Genomic DNA, 21,547 nt, shown 5'->3' with positions numbered 1-21,547 from the left:
AATGAATGGGATAGATATGAGTTTTGTGGGGAAGACAACACGTTTCCATTTGGATACACTGACTTTGAAGTATCTCTGAGAAATCTAGATAAGCTCTTGGACAGAAGTTAGAGATGTGACCAATGACATTATGTTCTGTGAAAGAGGAGGTAGTCACTCTGACAGGGATGGGTTTTGAGGGGAGTGATAACAACCTTTTTGGGGTCTAGATGCTTAAATAGGCCAAATATAAGATGGCATAAGTGCTGGGTGTGCCACCGGTTGCTTTTCAGCCATTCTGTGTGTGACAGTTGCCTCAAAGAAATTATTTAACAGATTTTTAAAAAATTTCCTGTCCTCTACTTTTCCTATCCCTTCCCTCCCCCACCTTTTCCCTCTCTTCTCTCCTTCCTTCTTTCCTTCGTGTCTCCCACCCATCCTCCTTCTCTTTCTTTCCTCCTCCTCTTCTTTCTTATTTTTCCTCCTTCTCCTTTGTTCTTTCCTTTAGAGGCTGGCAGACCCATGATATGATAAAGTGGCACAGAACAGGAAAGGATTATTATTTGTAGGTCCAGTCTATTCAAAGAATGGTGATAACTGTTCAGGGGCTTATAAAAAGTAGCAAAATATGGATTCTCTAATCTTAGACAAGTGTAGAATCTAGATACCGAGGTGGAAAGACATGTTGTCCCAATTTTCCTCCAAAATATTTTCCCAAAATACTTGCATGTGGGAGTTATGTATCTTTTTACTTTATCTTGCTTTTAATTAGTTTAGAGTATTTTAATAAATGTCACATATTTTATTGTTTGGCCTTTTCCCTGTAAGATTTGTATTTCTAACTAACATTGATAAGGTTATATTGATTTTAAAGTTGTCTTACATTTCAAATTACTAATATGGTGAGATATCAAATTTTATGTTTAGGAGGCACAAAATATTTTACAAACTTCAAGAATTCAAGGTTCTTGGTCAATTTTTAAATGATGTTGCAAATATTTCAAGCATTGGTTTGGCATATTTTCAAAGCTCAAATCAGCAATGTTCCACGTGCAAGTACACTATTCGGCTTCTCAAGCTAAAATCACTTACATACCCAGAAAGGTAAGAAAACTAAAATCTGATTCCAGTGTTATCCTTTAAACGTGAAAATATTCCTTGGCTAAGGAGTGCTTTAAAAATTCATGTGCTCGAATGTTTATTGTATATTTTAGATTATATTTATAAAAACAGTAGACAATCTAAAAGGTATATAAAATTGTTTGGCTTAAATGAGATTTATTTTGGAATCACATTACCCAAGCAGAGAAAAAAGATATATAATTACTTCACGAGATACAGTAAACATGAAAAAAAGTTAGACAAAAGTCTGCCTTCGAATTTTAACAGTTATTTCATTAGGGTTCTGGATTGCTAAAAAATGTCTCTGCCTTTGTTGACTGCAACACTTTCTCTTTATGTTTCTATATTTATATACTTGATTTCCCAATTACCTTTTTGTGAATGTTGACATAGTAAATAAGAATTTTTGGAGAATAAAAATGATTAAAGTGGTACGTGGTAAGAATATTCATTTAGATGAGGTCTAAATTCACAGAGGGGAGGGCTGGAAAATTCTTTGAAATAATTTATAAATTATTTTGTAAGCTTTTGGCATGAGAATATTTAGTCATTCAAAAGTTAATGAGTGTATTGTAATGGAAAAAAATCAAAGAGTAATTTTACTTTTGCCATTGACTGAAATACTTACAAAAATATCAAGTATGTGGGCATCTTCAGTTAGGAATATTAGCAACACCGTTCCCTGACAAGTATATCAGAGACAGATAGAAACTTTGGTGGTGGGGAAGGCAGTCATATATAAAGGACTAGAGCTGCAAGATTTTTAATCTTCAACTGATCTTTATATCTATTATTTTAACTTTGTAAAGTCTATACTAAATAAAGAGTAGAAACTATATTTGTAGTGCTCAAAAAATAGATTTTAGAGAGGTCAAGTTTACTGTACCATCATATTCCCCTGGTCTCCTCCATTAATACCTCTCTGAGCCTCAGGATGGTAAATATAAAGAAGTGTAGTTGTTGTAGTTTTACATCCTCTGTTTCTGGCACTTAAATGGTATCAATACACCCCCACTGTACAGAATTCACCAGATGACTTGCTCTTTAAAAATCTCCTCCCACTCTTCAAAGGTAAAGCAAGAGGCCAGCTCCCTCCTTCTGCCCACTTTGTCTCACTAACTTATTCATTGTCATCGTGGTAAGAAAACTTAAAGTGAGATCTACTTTCTTGGCAAAGTTTTAATGCATAATACAGTATTTGTAATAGGCACGAGGTTTACAGCAGGCAAAAACAAGCAAACAGGAACCTCTTACAGGGCTTTCCTGGTAGCTCAGTAGTAAAGAATTTGCTTACCAATGCAGGAGGCGCGGGTTCAATCCCTGATCCCATGGGATTCCACTGCCCGGAGCAACTAAGTCTGTACTAAGCCTGTGCCCTAGAGCCTAGGAGCCACAGCTACTGAGCCCATGCAACTACTGAAGCCCGAAGCCCTAGAATCCATGCTCTGCAGCAAGAGAAGCCACTGCAATGAAAAGCCTGCACAGGGCAGCTAGAGAGTAGCTCTCGTTCGCCGCAACTAGAGAAAAGCGTGTGCAGCAACAAAGACGCAGCACAGGCATTAGTAAATACGATTTTTTTAAAAAACTCTGCACTTCCACTGAAGGGGGTGAAGGTTCAAAAAAAAAAAAAAAACTTACTAAAGACGGAAAATCCAACCACAAATTCCTAAAGGTAAAGGGGATAATGTGCATGCTAAGTTGCTTCAGTCATGTCTGACTCTGTGACCCAATGGACTGTAGCCTGCCAGGCTCCTCTGTTCATGGGATTCTCTAGGCAAGAACACTGGAGTGGGTTGCCGTTTTCTTCTCCAGGGGATCTTCCTGACCCACGGATGAAGCCTGCATCTCTTTTGTCTGCTGCATTGGCAGGTGAGTTCTTTATCACTAGGGCCACGTGGGAAGCCCAAGGGGCTATGTAGCCAGTTGTAATTGAAAACCCCATAGAAGATTGGCTTCTGGCTTCACATTCCAAGGATGAAGAATTGTTTGCTTGGCATCTCTTGGCTCAGGCATTAACATTGCTTCATTCTCAGTCTTCATGGTATCAAGTCAGCTGCCCATACCTACTTGATTCCAAGTTCAAATACCACAGGAAAAGAAATAAAGTTTTAAGATCCCACTGCATCTCACTGATTTGCGTTAGGCAAAGTGATATCTCTGAACCTCACAATGTGTTCAGGGAATTAGATTCTTCTGATTGTCCAGGGAAATAAGTTCCTTCATTGGTTTATGCTTAACTTTGAGACAAGATGGGATCAAATTTATCCAAAGTTTATAGACTGAGGATAGAGTAAAGGAAGATGAGGGTATTATTACATGAACGGGATAGATGGTTGGTGACAAAAATTACAGGCCACTACAGAGAGACTGAAAATATTTTGATATCAGGCAAAACATTAATTAAACATAGATTGTCCTCCTTGGAGTATAACCTGTGTGTGTGTTAGTCACTTAGCCGTGTCTGACTCTTTGCAATCTCATGGACTACAGCCCACCGGACTCCTCTGTCCATGGGATTTTCCAGGCAAGAATACTGTAGTGGGTTGCCATTCCCTTCTCCAGAGGATCTTCCCAACCCAGGGATCAAACTAAGGTCTCCTGTATTGCAGGCAGGTTCTTTATCATCTGAGCCACCAGGGAAGCCCAATATATCCTACTAAAGTTAAATATTGATTTTACTAAAAACCGTAATTTTGACTGGCTGGCACAGTTAACTTGTGAATGAAAGCAATAAATGAATAGTTATGCTAGAGAATGCAAATTAAGATCATTTAAGATCTGGGTACTTCAAGCAGTTGGGGGTTAGGTTTCTTAAATAGATATGTTTATGTTTATGCAAGGCTATAATTTAATATTTTGACTTGATAAGACAGGTGAGAATAAGCATTGAAGTAACTCCTCAAATAATTTAATTCAGTGTCATAGAGGGTTTATGTACAAATTTAGACATTTTTCTTTTTTCAAATTAATTAAACATTTAAATCTCTAATTTTGTAGCTTTGGCCTCTATGTTTTACTTACTTTAGGATAACTTCTCTTGTTAATTCAGTATTGGCTTCATTAAATATTTTCAAGGTTCTTTTGAAAAATATAAAAATATTGAATTTTATATTGAAAACATTATAAATGAAGCTTAGATTTAATGAGGTTAAGTATTTGGCTAAGAAGAGCCAAAAACTATCTTTAGAGAGTAACCTCAGAAAACCAGTTCAGTTATGCTATTTATGCTGAAGTCATTCACACGTCATTTTGTCTTTTAAACTTCCCAATTAAAAGTCCAAGGTACCTTGGGAGAATGTGGGAATTGAAACTCTAGAATTCTGAAGGGTGTTTAAAGGAAGCAATTTTGACAAAACTATTTTACATTTTTGACAAAGTTTGTTCATTCATTCTGAGACTTGTCCACCATCTTCACTATCCACACTCCATTTTCTTCTGGATCCTCAAATGATGTTCTAGGTCAGTGTAATGTTGAGAGGTGATACAGATTAAGGACTCTAAACAGTGTCAACAGTGTGAACAGCCACTGTGTGTTTCTTTTGATGTATGCAATGTAAGCTATGCCTCATATATGAAGAATTATGTGGTTTTAGGATGACTGGATATGAGCTTTTTTACATACCATTAGAGTATTGAACATGAAGGTTATTATACCTAAATGTTTTTAGAAATCCAGTATTTTAATTGCCATATTAAGGGACAAGATATTATTTTCTACTTCTAAAATTGTTTTTAAAGTTTTGTTGAAGTTGTATATGATTTTTTAAAATGTTTAATAATTAGGATAAGTGATTATCTTTTTAAGTTGTCTAAAATTATGACGTAATTTTACCTGATAATTGTATAATTGGACAGTGTAAGCAGGAAGTTTCAGGTTAAAATCCTAAAAACTGCAGCACATGTATTTTCAATAACTATGCTTACCCAGTGGCTCAGTAGGTAAAGAATCCACTTGCAATATAGGAAACCTGGGTGACACAGGTTCAGTCCCTGGGTCAGGAAGATCCCCTGGAGGAGGAAATGGCAACCCACTGCAGTATTCTTGCCTGAAAAATCCCATGGACAGAGGAGCCTAGTGGGCTATAATCTAAAATGTAGCAAGGAGTCAGACACAACTGAGCAAATAAGCTTGCAATGCTGTAAGATGTAATTATACTTATGTAAATACCAAGTAATCAATACACATCTTAACACAATTTGATTAAAAATACATTATATAAATAAATATATAAATAAAGTAGTAACTAAATATAAATGTATTTTACAGTCAATCCTCATTCGTAAAATAGTTGCTGTTCTTTATGTTTTTGCCTTGTAATATGTTCCATAGGTTTTCAGTGTCATTTGTAAAATATATATTTGTCTCCTAGCAGATGCTCAACTAGGGGCTTCCCAGGTGGTGCTAGTGGTAAAGAACCCAGCTGGCAATGCAGGAGAGATGCAGGTTCAGTCCCTGGGTTGGGAAGAACCCCTGTAGGAAGGCATGGCAGTCCACTCCAGTATTCTTGCCTGGAGAATCCCGTGGACAGAGGAGCTTGATGGGCTACATCCATAGGGTCACAGAGAGTTGGACACGACTGAAGTGACTTATCACTCATGCACAGATGCTCAATTTATAGCAGTCCTTTCTTTTCATTTTCATTCCCTTCTCTTGTTGGTCCCCAATTTAACTTTTCTTATACTCATTTTGTCTATACACATATTTTTCAAGCAACAGACTGGACAAGTCAATAACTATATGAAAGATATTGGTCTGTTTTGCTGAAATAATTCATCAATAAAATGCTTTGTTCCCCAAAATTCTATGAAGCTATGTCTCATTCTGCAACCTCATAAACACCTCTACCTTTTTGTAAAAGTTCATTCATTGCTAATTTGTAAACTTCTTATCCAAACACTATATTCACTTCTACCACACTTCTCACTCTTATAATTTAGTGATCAGAATAATCCTCATCCATCAGAGTTGTTGGGGATATAGGAAGACTTTAAGCAGAGTTAAAAACTTCAGAAAAAGAAATCTGCATTGATTGCAAATTTATCTGATAAAATGGAATTTATCTTGTGAGTTATTTACCCTAAATTCAATTAAAACTTCTCCTTTAGGGAACAAATATTTTAAAAAGTGTTGGAGAAGACACTTGAGAGTCCCTTGGACTTCAAGGAGATCAAATCAGTCAATCCTAAAGGAAATTAGTCCTGAATATTCATTGGAAGTACTGATGCTGAAGCTGAAACTCCAATACTTTGGCCACCTGATATGAAAACCTGACTTCTTGGAAAAGACCCTGATGCTGGGAAATACTGAAGGCAGGGCAGAAGGACACAAGAGAGGATGAGATGGTTGTATGGCATCACCAACTTGATGGACATGACTTTGAGCAAGCTCCGGGAGTTGGTGATGGACAGGGATGCCTGGCATGCTGCAGTCCATGGGGTCGCAAAGAGTCGGACATGACTGAGCAACTGAACTGAACTGATATAAGAAAGATTTTTAATTTTTTTCCCAAGGTGTATTTTTTGGATGATGTACATGATTTAAGGAAAAATTATTATATGTAAAGGATTAATGACTTAATTGAAGATTTAGGCATTAAAGGGAATCCCAGAGATGTTTGGTTTGTTTTACTATTAGTGAGCTTCTTATAAGATGAATAATAGTAGTTAAATTTATTTTTGGTTATTGTTCAGTCACTCAGTCCTTGTGACCCCATGGACTGCAGAATGCCAGATTTCCCTGTCTTTCATCATCTCCCAGTGCTTGCTTAAACTCATGTCCATTGAGTCAGTGATGCCATCCAACCATCTTGCCTCTGTTGTCCCCTTCTCCTCCTGCCTTCAGTCTTTCCCAGCATCAGGCTCTTTTCCAGTGAGTTAGCTCTTCCCTTCAGGTGGCCAAAGAATTGGAGCTTCAGCTTCAGCATTAGTCCTCCTAATTAATATTCAGTTGATTTCCTTTAGGATAGATTGGTTGGATCTCCTTGCAATCCACGGGACTCTCAAGAGTCTTCTCCAACACCACAGTTCAAAACCATTTATTCTTCAGCGTTAAGTCTTCTTTAAATTTATTTAGCATCTACTACATCTCAAATGCTATTTTTTACAATCTTTGCAACAACTCTATGAGTTAAGTATTTTCTTTGTTTTGTTAGTAAAGGAACAGAATCTTAGAGGTTTAAAATAACATGTCTAAGGTCTCTTAGCTGAGAATTGCCTTTGTCGTGACAGGAAGCCAAACTTTTTTTTTTCATTTGTTGTTTCCTTCATTTTTAGCTGCTGCTATTTTTATAGGAATTAAGTTTTTCACTAATTAATATAGTCAGTTATTCCAATTGTGGGACATTTGGAAAATTTAATTCACATGTAGTCCTATAACTAAGAGATAACACCGTTAATATTTTGTCATGTTTACTTATAATCACACATGCTACAGTTGAATCATGAATTTAATTATTTGATTCACTGTCTTCTTAATCGTGTTTTACATAGACAAGTGTTACATACAACTCCATCACTCGTTAAGTAGAAACAGGGTAAAGTCATTAGGATATGCCACAGAGGAAAAAATAAGCATGTGTGTCATTTTAATTTTTATGTAAAAGTCTAATCTATTTTTTTACATAAAAATTTAATTTTTATGTATAATCTAAAATCTACAGTCTAAATAGTGTCATTTTAAGTTTTATGTAAATTCTAAACAGAAAGTCATTAGGATATGCCACAGAGGAAAAAATAAGCATGTGTGTCATTTTAATTTTTAGGTAAAATCTAAGCAGAATTTTTTATGTAAAATCTATCTAAATAGATAGACGATTAAAATTTGCTAAATTTATAAAATTTAGATGCAGTTACTTGTACTCAGGGAAAAAACTAAAATACATTATGTGGGTGGTTAACAGAACTCTTAACATTCCCTGTTGGCTGTGGATGCTAACAGATGCTTGAATGAAATGCGTGCTTTAAGTTTAATTACCTAGATAATTGCAGTAACCATTTAGTTGCTTTTCCGGTTTAGATCTGTCCATACAGATAATGTGAAATTAATGAGAATTAGCACTGCCAAACTATTGGGAGTGTGAGTGATAAAAATGTGATGCCTTATGGTCCAGAATAAACTGTGTGTCTAACTCAGTCAATAATTAGCTGTCTGTAACAGACAGTGATGGAGACGACACAAACAATACAGTTCTTCTGAGCATTTCCAGTAGACTGGCCTTCCAGACTTAGGGATTGAGAGGAAATGTTTGTAGTGTAGGCACCTGAGAAAAGTTGAATTAAATCAACTTTAAAATTTTTTGCTTAATAAGTAAATTGTACTCTTTTTGGCATATAGTTCTATGAGTTTTAGTAAGCACAGAGTCATGTATCCACCACCACAATTAACATACAGAACATTTTCATCAATCACAAAAACTGCTTATGCTGTCCCTTTATTGCCAACTCCCCACACCTGGGGACCTCTCTGGCAACCTATGCACCTAGATTGTTGGCCTTTTCCAGAACTTTATATAAATGGAGTCATATGATATGTTGCCTTTTTAAATATTGCTTCTTTCATTTAGCTTTAGACATTTAAAACTCACTCATGTTGTTGCTTATACCAATGGAATGTTATTGATACATAGTATTTCATTGTATGTATATACCACAGTTCCTTTATCTTAGTTAGAGGAAAAATATAATTTGTTCATAATTTTTTCTATCTGTCCAGAATAAAGCCAAAATAAATATTTACCTGCAGCTTTTTATGTGAACCTAAGTTTTCATTTATCTTAAATACCTAGAGATTGTAAGGTCATATTGTGAGTGACGGGGCTTCCCTGGTGGCTCAGATCGTAAGAATCTGCCAGCAATGCAGGAGACCCAGGTTTGATCCCTGGGTTGGGAAGATCCACTGGAGAAGGGAATGGCTACCCACTCCCGTATTCTTGCCTGCAGAATTCCAGGGACAGAGGTGGGCTACAGTCCAAGGGGTAGCAAAGAGTCAGACATGACGGAGCGACTAACATGCTCACTTTTCACTTTCATTGTGAGTGTATGTTTAACCTTGTAAGCAACTGCCAGACTGGTTTCCAAAATGACGTACATTTTGCATCCCCACTGGCACTTCCCAGAGTTCCATTGCTGTCTTATACCCAAACTGCACCTTCGCCAGTTTTTTGTTGTCTTTGGTTTTCTAACACGTGTGTAGAAAACAAAAACACTTCTGTTCACTATGTTTTTAACTTGTATTTCTCTAATGACAAATGATGTTGATGACCTCTGCCATTTAATTGAGGGTATCTGCATCTTTAATGTAATTGCAGGTACAGTTGGGTTTAAATCTGCCATCTTGCTGTTTTGTTTTCTGTTTGTCCCATCTTTTCTTTGTTCCCATTTTCTCATTTTCTGCCTTTTGGATAAACTGAGGAGTCTATGATTCCATCTAGAGGAGGACATGGTAACCCACTGCAGTATTCTTGCCTGGAAAATCCAAAGGACAGAGGAGCCTGGCAGGCTCTAGTCCACAGGGTTACTCAGAGTTGGACATGACAGAAGCAACTTAACATGCATGCTTATGATTCCATTTAATCTTCTTTGTCAATGGAAGAAGTTGATTAGTTAGTGGTTCCCATGGAGTTATATTATAATCTTCATTTTATCACAGTCTACCAAGTGAATTTTACCACTTCACATGTAACATGAGGACCTTTCAGTAGAATACTTCCATTTCTCTCTTGTGCTGTTCTTGGCATATATTTTAATTATACATATGCTAAAATCTCTATAAAGTGTATCACTTTCCTTTAAAGAGACATTCTATTAAAATACATGAATAATTAGAAAGTCTTACGTATTTTTTCCATACATTTACCACTTCTGGTGTACTTCTAACCTGTATTAGATGTATATTTTCATCTGCTGGAATTTACCTTATGACAAAAGGGGCTCCTTTAAGATTTTTTTGTGAGATCTGATAGTTGGGAATGTTTTCAACTTTTGTGTGTTTTTATGATGTCTTTATTTTTAAAGATGATTTCTCTGGGTGTGGAATTCTAGTTTGACAGTTGTACTTTTACTTTCAGTACTTTAGGGATGTTACTGTGCTGTCTTAAACCATGCACTGAGTTTAACGAGAAATTTATTATTACTATCCTTCCTTTGTTGCTATGAACAAAATAAAACTCTTCTGTGGCTGGTTTTAAGAGTTTCTCCTTATCACAGATTTTAAGCAGTTTAATTCAATGTGACTTTTAAAAATTTTTTCCATACCTCTTGTGATTAGTGTTTGTTGACCTTTATTGGATCCACGGGTTTATAGATTTCATCAGATTTTATCTAAACTTTTCACTTATTTTGAAATATCTCTTGCTGTGTCCCTATTCTCTAGTATCTCTTTGGGGACTCTAATTTCAAATTTATTAGGTTATTTGAAGGTGTCCCACTGTTCACTGATGCTCTGAATTTTAAATTTAATTTTCTCCCTGCATTTCATTTTGAATGTTTCTCTTGCTGTGTCTTCAAGTTCATTATTCTTTTCTTCTGCAACGTCTAAGCTGCTATTTAACTATTATAGGGCATTTTTCATCTCAGATATTGTACTTCTTATCTATGGATATTTCATTTAATCTTTGAATATGTTTCATGTCTCTACTTACTTATTTGAACACATGAAATACAATTATAGTAACTCTTTCAATACCTTTACCATCAGAGCCACCAGGGAATTGCCATCTGTTGGATCATAGAAAAAGCAAGAGAATTCTAGAAAAATGTGTACTTCTGTTTCATTGACTATGCTAAAGCCTTTGACTGTGTGGATCACAACAAACTGTGGAAAATTCTTAAAGAGATGGGAATACCAGGCCACATTACCCTCCTGTGAAACCTGTATGCAAATCAAGAAGCAAGAGTTTGAACTGGCTTTGGAACAACAGACAGCTTCCAAACTGGTAAAGGAGTATGTCAAGGCTGCAAAGAATATAATCAGATTTTGCTGTTGACCATAAGGTGATGTCCATGTGTAGAGTCTTCTTTTGTGTTGTTGGAAGAGGGTGTTTGCTATGACCAGTGCATTCTCTTGGAATAACTCCATTAACCTTTGCCCTGCTTCATTCTGTACTCCAAAGCCAAATTTGCCTGTTACTCCAGGTGTTTCTTGACTTCCTACTTTTGCATTCCAGTCCCCTATAATGAAAAGGACATCTTTTTTGGGTATTAGTTCTAGAAGATCTTGTAGGTCTTCACAGAACCGTTCAACTTCAGCTCCTTCAGCATTACTGGTTGGGGCATAGACTTGGATTACCGTGATATTGAATGGTTTGCCGTGGAAACGAACAGAGATCATTCTTTCATTTTTGAGACTGCATCCAAGTACTGCATTTCTGTTGACTATGATGGCTACTCCATTTCTTCTAAGGGATTCTTGCCCACAATAGTAGATATAATGGTCATCTGAATTAAATTTACCCATTCCAGTCCATTTTAGTTTGTTGATTCCTAATATGTCAACGTTCACTCTTGCCATCTCCTGTTTGATCACTTCCAATTTGCATTGATTCATGGAACTAACATTCCAGGTTCCTATGCAATATTGCTCTTTACAGCATTGGACCTTGCTTCCATCACCAGTCACATCCACAATTGCGTGTTGTTTTTGCTTTGGCTCCATCCCTTCATTCTTTCTGGAGTGATTTCTCCTCTGATCTCCAGTAGCATATTGGGCACATACTGACCTAGAGAGTTCGTCTTTCAGTGTCCTATCTTCTTGCTTTTCCATACTCTTCATGGGGCTCTCAAGGCAGGAATACTGAAGTCGTTTGCCATTCCCTTCTCCAGTGGACCACATTCTGTCAGAACTCCCTACCATGACCCATCCATCTTGGGTGGCCCCACATGGCGTGGCTCATAGTTTCATTGAGTTAGACAAAGCTGTGGTCCATGTGATCAGATCTGACCCAAGAAAAAGAAGTGCAAAAAAGCAAAATGGCTGTCTGGGAGGCCTTACAAATAGCTGTGAAAAGAAGAGACATGAAAAGCAAAGGAGAAAAGGAAAGATATACCCATTTGAATGCAGAGTTCCAAAGAATAACAAAGAGAGATAAGAAAGTTCCTCAGTGATCAGTGCGAAGAAATAGAGGAAACCAATAGAATGGGAAAGACTAGAGATCTCTTCAAGAAAATTAGAGATACCAAGGGAACATTTCATGCAAAGATGGGCTCTATAAGGACAGACATGTTATGGATCTAACAGAAGCAGAGGATATTAAGAAGAGGTGGCAAGAATACACAGAAGAGCTCTACAAAAAATATCTTCATGACCCAGATAATCACAATGGTGTGATCATTCACTTAGAGCCAGTCATCCTGGAATGTGAAGTCAAGAGAGCCTTAGGAAGCATCACTACAAACAAAGCTAGTGGAGGTTATAGAACTCCAGTCGAGCTATTTCAAATCTTAAAAGATGATGCTGTGAAAGTGTTGCACTCAATATGTCAGCAAATTTGGAAAACTCAGCAGAGGCCACAAGATTGGAAAAGGTCAGTTTTCTTTCCAAGCCCTAAGAAAGGCAATGCCAAAGAATGCTCAAACTACCACACAATTAAACGTATCTCACATGCTAGTAAAGTAATGCTCAAAATTCTCCAAGACAGGCTTCAATAATACATGAACCGAGAACTTCCAGATGTTCAAGCTGGTTTTAGAAAAGGCAGAAGAACGAGAGATCAAATTGCCAATATCTGCTGGATCATCAAAAAAGCAAGAGAGTTTCAGAAAAACATCTATTCCTGCTTTATTGACTATGCCAAAGCCTTTGTGTGGATCACAATAAACTGTGGAAAATTCTGAAAGAGATGGGAATACCAGACCAACTGATCTGCCTCTTGAGAAATCTGTATGCAGGTCAGGAAGCAATGGGGTTAGAACTGGACATGGAACAACAGACTAGTTCCAAATAGGGAAAAGAATACATTAAGGCTGTATATGGTCACCCTGCTTATTTAACTTCTATGCAAAGTACATCATGAGAAACGCTGGGCTGGATGAAGCACCAGCTGGAATCAAGATTGCTGGGAGAAATATCAGTAACTTCAGGTATGCAGATGACATCACCCTTATGGCAGAAAGTGAAGAAGAACTGAAGAGCCTCTTGATGAAAGTGAAAGAGGAGAGTGAAAAAGTTGACTTAAAGCTCAGCATTCAGAAAACTAAGATCATAGCATCCAGTCCCATCACTTCAGGGCAAATAGATGGGGAAACAGTGGACGTAGTGGCAGACTTTATTTTCTTGGACTCCAAAATCACTTCAGATGGTGACTGCAGCCATGAAATAAAGAAAACGCTTACTCCTTGGAAGAAAAGTTATGACCAAACTAGACAGCGTATTAAAAAGCAGAGACATTACTTTGCCAACAAAGGTCTAATCAAGGCTATGGTTTTTCCAGTAGTCATGTATGGATGTGAGAGTTGGACTATAAAGAAAGCTGAGCATTGAAGAAGTGATCCTTTTGAACTGTGGTGTTGGAGAAGACTTTTGAGAGTCCCTTGGACTGCAAGGAGATACAACCAGTCCATCCTAAAGGAAATCAGTCCTGAATGTTCATCAGAAGGACTGATGTTGAAGCTGAAACTTCAGTACTTTGGCCACCTGCTGCGAAGAACTGAATCACTGGAAAGACCCTGATGCTGGTAATCACTTAAGGCAGGAAGAGAAGGGGATGACAGAGGATTAGATGGTTGGATGGCATCACCGACTCAATGAACATGAGTTTGAGTAAACTCTGGGAGTTGGTGATGGACAGGGAAGTCTGTCGTGCTGCAGTCCTTTGGGTTGCAAAGAGTTGGACACAACTGAGTGACTGAACTGAACTGTACTGAACTGATATCAAGGCTGTATATTGTCACTCTGCTTGTTTAACTTATATGCAGAATAGATCATGCAAAATGCCAGGCTGGATGTAGTACCACCTGGAATTAAGATTGCTGGGGGAAATATCGATAACCTTAGGTATGCAGATGATGCCACCCTTATGGCAGAAAGCAAAGAGGAACTAAGGAGCCTCTTGATGAAAGTGAAAAAAGAGACTGAAAAAGTTGGCTTAAAATTCAGCATCCAAAATTTAAGATCATGACTTCAGGTCCTATCACTTCATGGCAAATAGATGGGGAAACAAAAGAAACAGTGACAGACTTTATTTTCTTGGGCTCCAAAATCACTGCAGATGGTGACTGCAGCCATGAAATCAAAAGACACTTGCATCTTGAAAGAAAAACTATGACAAACCTAGACAGCATGTTAAAAAACAGAGACATTACTTCATCGACCAAGGTTCATATAATCAAAACTATGGTTTTTGCAGTAGTCATGTATGGATGTGAGAGTTGGACCATAAAGAAAGCTGAGCAATGAAGAATTAATGCTTTTGAACTGTGGTGTTGGAGAAGACCTTTGAGAGTCCCTTGGACTGCAAGGAGATCCAACCAGTCAACCCTAATGGAAATCAACTCTGAATATTCATTGGAAGGACTGATGCTGAAGCTGAAGCTCTAGTACTTTGGCCACCTGAAGGGAAGAGCTGACTCACTGGAAAAGAGCCTGATGCTGGGAAAGACTGAAGGCAGGAGGAGAAAGGGATAACAGAGGACGAGATGGTTGGATGGCATCACTTTTTCAGTGGACATAAGTTTAAGCAAGCTCCAGGAGATAATGCAAGACAGGGAAGCCTGGTGTGCTGCAATCCATGGGGTCGCAAAGAGTTGGACACAATTTAGCAACTGAAATCCACCACCACCACCAACAATGTCTTTGCTGCTTCTCACATCTGTGCTAATTCTTGGTTGATTTCAATTGGTTGCCTTCATATGGGTCAGTTTTCCTGCTTTTTTGCATGCTTGGTGTTTCTTGATTAGATGCCAGACACTGTGTATTTTATCATGTTAGGTGCTCCATATTTTTGTATTCTTATAATTCTTCTTTTATTCTCAAGATACTATTTAGTTACTTTTAGGAAGATTGGTTCTTTCAGGTTCTGCTTTCAAAGTTTTTTAGGTAGGACCAGAACCATGCTAACTTTATGGGTAATAATCCCCACTACTAAAGCAAGATCATTCTATTCTCTTTACTCAGTTACCTGCAGGTAGGAACAGATACCTTTGTTAGTGCTAGGAACCTTATCCTAAGTAGCTTTTTAAAAGAACACTAGATGCATAAATGTGATATGTTGTACAAAAGCCTTAGGGGAGATATTTTAGAAATAAAGAAGCATGTATACTTATTGTATTTTGTAAAATATATATGGATTAAAAATGAAAAACTAATTATATTTGAATTTTAGAGATTTTTTTAATTCTTGGATTTCTTCTGTATTTTCACTGAAGTTTATGCTTTATCAATGTACTGTGCTCATTTCTGCTAATTTGAGGTAAACAAAGCTTTAGAAGTGTAACATCCAATGCTTTTTTTGTTTAAAAAAAAACTAAATATTCTTATTCCTATAATATTTCAACATATATCACATTTTTTTTTTCTAATTATACAGTTTAAATTTTTTTTTTATCCTGGGGATAAGGAACTAATAATAACAGAATAAATGATCTCAATATTAGAGTCTCCTGGCAATAGAACTATATAGGCTTTCACAATGTAAAAACAGGAAAATTAATTTTCCTCATATATTTTGGTAAAATTTAACTCTGGAAGCTGTAATGAACCTGACCAAATTGTTTTATAATGCTTGTGAGAGCTTTGTAAAATGTGGAATATTTAATAAAATATATGCATTTACTATATTGAACATATGTCAATCGTAATAGGATAGTGAGCTTTCATTTTATTGTAGAAAATAAACGGAAACACACTTGCTTTAAGATTGTATTAAACTATGTTAGTAGGACAATTACTTGATGACAGATACAATTTATTATTAGGTTGGTGCAAAAGTAATTGCAGTTTTGCGTTGTTGAACTTTGCCATTTGATATTGGAATACATTCTTAAATAAATGTAATCATGTTAGTCATCATTTTAATGCACATTTCTCACTGTATTTATTTATATTTTTGCTAATGACTTAACACTTCTTGTTTATTTTATATTTATTTTAGACTAGGGAAATTATGTTAGACAGAAAGCAATTCGAGAGATTTGAGTTCAAAATGGGTCAGAAAGCAGCACCATCAACAACACGTTTGGCCCATGAACTGCTAAGGAGCATTCAGGGCAGTGATGGTTCATGGAGCTCTGCGAAGGAGATGAGAGCCTTAACGTGAGGAGCGTGGTGGCCGGCCATAGGAAGTTGGCAACAGCAAATTGAGAGCCATCATCAAAGCTGATCCACTTACAACTCACAAGAAGTTGCTGAAGAACTCAACGTTGACCATTCTATGGTCGTTTGGCTTTTGAAGCAAATTAGAATGGTGAAAAAGCTCAATAAGTGGGTACCTCTTGAGCTGACTGAAGATCAAAAAAATCATCCTTTGAAGTGTTGTCTTCTTTTACTCTATGCAATAATGAACCATTTCTCAGTCAGATTTTGATGTGCAATGAAAAGTGGATTTTATATAACAACCAGTGACTATCAGCTCAGTGTTTAGACTAAGAAGAAGCTCCAAAGCACTTCCCAAAGCCAAATTATCACCAAAAAATGGTCTGTTTGGTGGTCTGCTGCCCGTCTGATCCACTAAAGATTTCTGAATCCCAGCGAAACCATCACATGTGAGAAGTATGCTCAGCAAATGGATGAGATGTACTGACAACTGCAATGGCTGCAGCCAGCGTTGGTCAACTGAAAGGGCCCGGTTCTTCTCCGTGACAACGCCTGACCCCACATCACAAAACAAATGCTTCAAAAGCTGAAGGAATTGGGTTACAGAAGTTTCGCCTCACCCATTATATGCACCTGACCTCTCGCCAACCGACTGCCACTTCTTCAAGTGTCTCAACAACTTTTTGCAGGGAAGACACTTCCACAACCAGCAGGAGGCAGAAAATGCTTTCCAAGAGTTCATCAAATACTGAAGCATGGGTTTTTATGCTACAGGAATAAACAAACTTATTTCTCATTGGCAAAAGCGTGTTGATTTTAATGGCTCCTATTTTGTTTAATAAAGATGTGTTTGAGCCTAGTTACAGTGATTTAAAATTCACAGTCTGAATCTGCAGTTACATTTTCACCAACCTGATAATAAATCTGACACCCTTGTCTGACTATGACAACTTAAAACTGAAGTGAATCAGGGACATCCAGACCATTGAAGGCTCACTCAGTGAAGAAAGTCTTTAATTTAGCAGGCTAAATTAAAAATTGACATAAGAATATATGCATTTGTTAGGGGAAGTGTTAAAGTCATTCTTCCCCTTAATAATGGAGAAAGGATTATGTCTGATTTTTCAATTACATTCTGGTCTCTGACAATTTACCACAAAGCTACTTTTGCTAACATCTAAGAATCTTTTAAGATTGAAGTACTGATATTTCACACTTCTATACTATTAAATTTTCAAATGTATTTATTACTTTAAGTGGAAAAATACTGTAATATCCTATATCAGCTTTTATAATTAAAGATAAATGTGTCCATATTTTATTAATTTTCAAATATTATCAGATATAGGAAGTTGATGTAAAATGGAAGAATTTAACCTAACACTATTGTTGAATATTTTAAAATGTGTTTAGTCATGTCCCAAGTTAGAAGATGATGGGGAGAAATGTATCTCTTGATCTAGAGCAGTGCATGTGTCAAATAAGTGTGAGCTACCAGCGCCTGTGCAGTTGAATTGTCCCCCTTTCCTTGATTAAATTAGTATGGCTGGTACTAGAAATTTCCATTTATTTCTACCACTTTTTTTCTTTAGCTCCTTTCCTCAACTTTGACCAATCTATGTTTATTTCAGTTGATTACTTTTTTGAGGGTTTCAAGATATTAACAAGAAGATAAATTACTGGACATAATTCACCACAGTGATTTGAATTCTCAGAAATCTTGAAATACTGAATACACAATTTCTCCAAGATAGAGAATGATTTAAATGTTATTATTTCCACTTTAGCAGGTGGCAGAGGATTGATTAAATATTTTGGCAAAATTGTCTGTGAATTCAGTCCAACTCTTCCGTGGTGGCTATCATGATAGAAGAACTGGCCTAGCCACTAAGAGTTGAGTTCAGTTTTCAGCTGTTTCAGTATCCCAAAATATTTCCTATTCAGTGTAAGTATTCCAGTGAAGCAACAAGGAGAGAGGGTGTTGGACTACAGAGAATTTTTTCTTTCTCACAAATATTATGTCTATTCATCTCTACATAGACAAATGAGATGGAGCAGAAAGGATCCTGTAGGTATTTTTCCACTCCCTGCTTTTAGAGAACTTGTTAGTTATAGGCATGTGTTATGCTTAGTCCATCTCCTACTCTTTGTGACCCCATGGACTGTAGCCTGCCAGGCTCCTCTGTCCATGGGGATTCTCTAGGCAAGAATACTGGAGTGGGTTGCCCTGCCCTCCTCCAGGGGATCTTCCCAACCCAGGGATCGAACCCAGGGATCCATCACGCATTGCAGGCAGATTCTTTACTGTCTGAGCCAGTTATAGGCATAGGATATTTTTATATTTATGAGAAGAAAGTAACCTTTGCTGTTATTACTAACAGTTATTTTTTCTCTCTTTTTTTCTCTTTCACAGACCACCACTGTGCATCTATAATTTTGTACTTAAAGAAAGCAAGGAACTATTTCTCACTCCAAGCACATGCAAACCACATGAAATATAAAATGCCTTCATCCATCAAATGTAACAGCTTGTTTGTGAATTGAAAAACTTGTAAATGGAAACAGTGCAATTAGTATTTCTTTTAGACTGCATTGTTCAATCTGAAATTTGTATATTTCTTTTTCATGTACAAGTTTTTAAGAATCAAAAATATAGAATACTTTAAGATGCATATAGTAAAGCATTCTGAATATATTTTAAAGCTGTTTATTTCTGTTTACCTTAATCAAATGTTTCTCTTTGAATGTTTCCCTTTTTTACTTATTATTAACAGATAAAATGTCTTTAGAAAAAAAAGAAGTTTATTGCTTCAACACACCGTCTAAACAGTATCATTCTCCACTCAGAATGCAGTAATGAAATAAATGAACTTTTAAAAAATGTGTAAATTTTCAGAAGTTCCTTGGATTCATGTAAATCCTGTAAACAGAAATATCCCTATTTAGTGATCCATTTGGCATTTTATAATGCATTGTAAATAAAGGCTTTGTTTCATGGAGCACAATAATTTATAGGCCCATAATCGTTAATGTCAGATCCGGGGTCTACCACTTATTCGCTTACTAATGGTGTGATCATGAGTAACAAAATTTACCTTACCATATTTCAGGCACCTAAAAATTTCTGTGAATATTGATTCAACACTTTGACTAGTGTCTGCCTATAATGATAATAAAAAATAACAGCTAACACATGCATCACTGTATTCTTGGTCCAGTTTAATACTATATATATATATATATATATATATATATACACACATAAATTTAATCCCTACAGAAACCTTCTGAGATTGGCCTTGTTATCTTCACTGATGAATAAACTGAGACATAGAAATGTTAACTAACTTACCCAGGATTGTGTACAAAATCAAAATTGAAACCTAAGTCTCTTGAGTCTGTGGTTTTTAACCCCTATTCCTGTTTCTCCAGGCTTCCCTGGTGGATCAGTTGGTAAAGAATCTGCCTGCAATGCGGGAGACCTGGATTCTATCCCTGGGTTGGGAAGATCCCCTGGAGGAGGGCATGGCAACCTACTCCAGTATTATTGCCTAGAGAATCCCCAAGGACAGAGCCTGGTGGGCTATAGTCCATTGGGTCACGAAGAGTCAGACATGACTGAGTAACTTTCACTTCACATGTTTCTCCAAAGTTCAATACATGATAATTGTGATATTTATAAATGATCACTTTTGAAATACAATCATCCCTAGTTATCCTTGGGGGATTGCTTCCAGGACCCACCACAAATACCAAAATCCACTGATGCTCACATCCCATAGTTGGTTGTCATTATCTGTGGTTCCACCTGCATGGGTTTAACCAGGCACAGATTACATAGTGCTATAGTATATTTTTGGGGAAAAAAAACCCTCTGTAAGTGGAACCCATGCAGTTCAAACCTATGTTGCTCAAGAGTCACTGGGAATAATCTAAATGTCCTTGGCATTCCCCCATTTACCCATTCAGTCCAGGAATTCCTATTCCTCAGCTCCCCCTCACTTGTGTCTGGAAGCTCCCAAGATTTGTTTAATGTGTGTTTCTAAACTCATCTGTCAACTACAGTCAGAGTCTCTATGCTTTTGCTTTCCTGCTATATTAGTTTGCTGGAACTTTCATTAAAAAAAATCACTGATCGGATGGCTTAAACAACATAATTTATTTTCTTACAGTTCTGGAGGCTAGAAGTCCAAGGTCAAGGTGTTGGCAGGTCTGGTTTCCTTGAGACCCGTCTCTCTAGTTGCAGATGGCCACTTCCTGGCTGTGCCCTCACATGTCTTTCCTCTGTGCTGGGTGTCACTTTTCTCTGTCTTGATTTCCTCTTCTTATAAGGACTAATAATATCACTTACATATAACACTGTATTCTTGCTACAGTTTAATACTTTATATGTATATATACATATAAATATATAGATGTGTATATATATATGTATATATCAATTATCATATATCAATTATTTTAACCCCCTACCAAAATCCTATGAGACTGGCCTTTTCAATCTCCACTGGTACAGAAATGGAGGCCATAGAAATGTTGACTTAACTTACCCAGGATTTCATACAAAATTAGAATTGGCTGGTGTCCTTATGTGCAGAAGGCAATGGCAACCCCCTCCAGTACCCTTGCCTGGAAAACCCCGTGGATGGAGGAGCCTGATATGCTACAGTTTATGGGGTCGCAAAGAGCCAGACACGACTGAGCGACTTCAGAGATTACAGCATATGGAATGGGCTTGTTTTAATCTAATCACCTCTTTAAAGACCCTGTCTCTAGATAAAGCCACATTCTGAGGTACTGGGAATTCATCTCATAACACCATCCATCACTCATTAGCACCACAGCGATTGTTGCTGTTGTTCAGTTGCCCAGCTGTGTCCAACTGTTTGTGACCCCACAGACTGCAGCATGGCCGGCCCTCCCTGTCCCTCACCATCTCCTGGAGGAGTTTGCCCTAGTTCATGTTCATTGCATCGGTGATGCCGTCCAGCCATCTCATCATCTGATGCCCTCTTCTCCTTCTGTCCTTGCTCTTTCCCAGCTTCAGGCACTTTTCCAATGAATCATCTGTGAGCATCAGATGACCAAAATACTGGAGCTTCGGCTTCAGCATCAGTCCTTCCGGTGAATAGTCAGATTGATCTCCCTTAAGATTGACTGGTTTGATCTCCTTGCTGTCCAAGGGAGTTTCAGGAGTCTTTT

The 21,547-nt window shown here is 37.1% G+C and overlaps 1 protein-coding gene across 3 annotated transcripts in view; it reads left to right on the top strand.

The window, feature by feature from the left end:
- LIPI (lipase I) overlaps positions 1 to 18,907 on the top strand; it is a 70,198-nt gene extending 51,291 nt beyond the window's left edge. For all 3 annotated transcript variants that reach the window (XM_065913646.1, XM_065913647.1, XM_065913648.1), the window contains 2 exons: positions 907 to 1,083; positions 18,759 to 18,907. In XM_065913646.1, the coding sequence (XP_065769718.1) occupies positions 907 to 1,083; positions 18,759 to 18,846 (265 nt within the window). In that variant the 3' untranslated portion in view covers positions 18,847 to 18,907. The remainder of the gene's footprint in view (positions 1 to 906; positions 1,084 to 18,758) is intronic.
- Positions 18,908 to 21,547: the final 2,640 nt, after the last annotated feature.

Source organism: Muntiacus reevesi, chromosome 21 (genome assembly GCF_963930625.1).
Source record: "Muntiacus reevesi chromosome 21, mMunRee1.1, whole genome shotgun sequence".
In the NCBI taxonomy this organism is placed as follows: Eukaryota; Metazoa; Chordata; class Mammalia; order Artiodactyla; family Cervidae; genus Muntiacus; species Muntiacus reevesi.
Note: the sequence above shows the minus strand (reverse complement) of the source record. Positions and strands in the feature narration are given on the sequence as shown.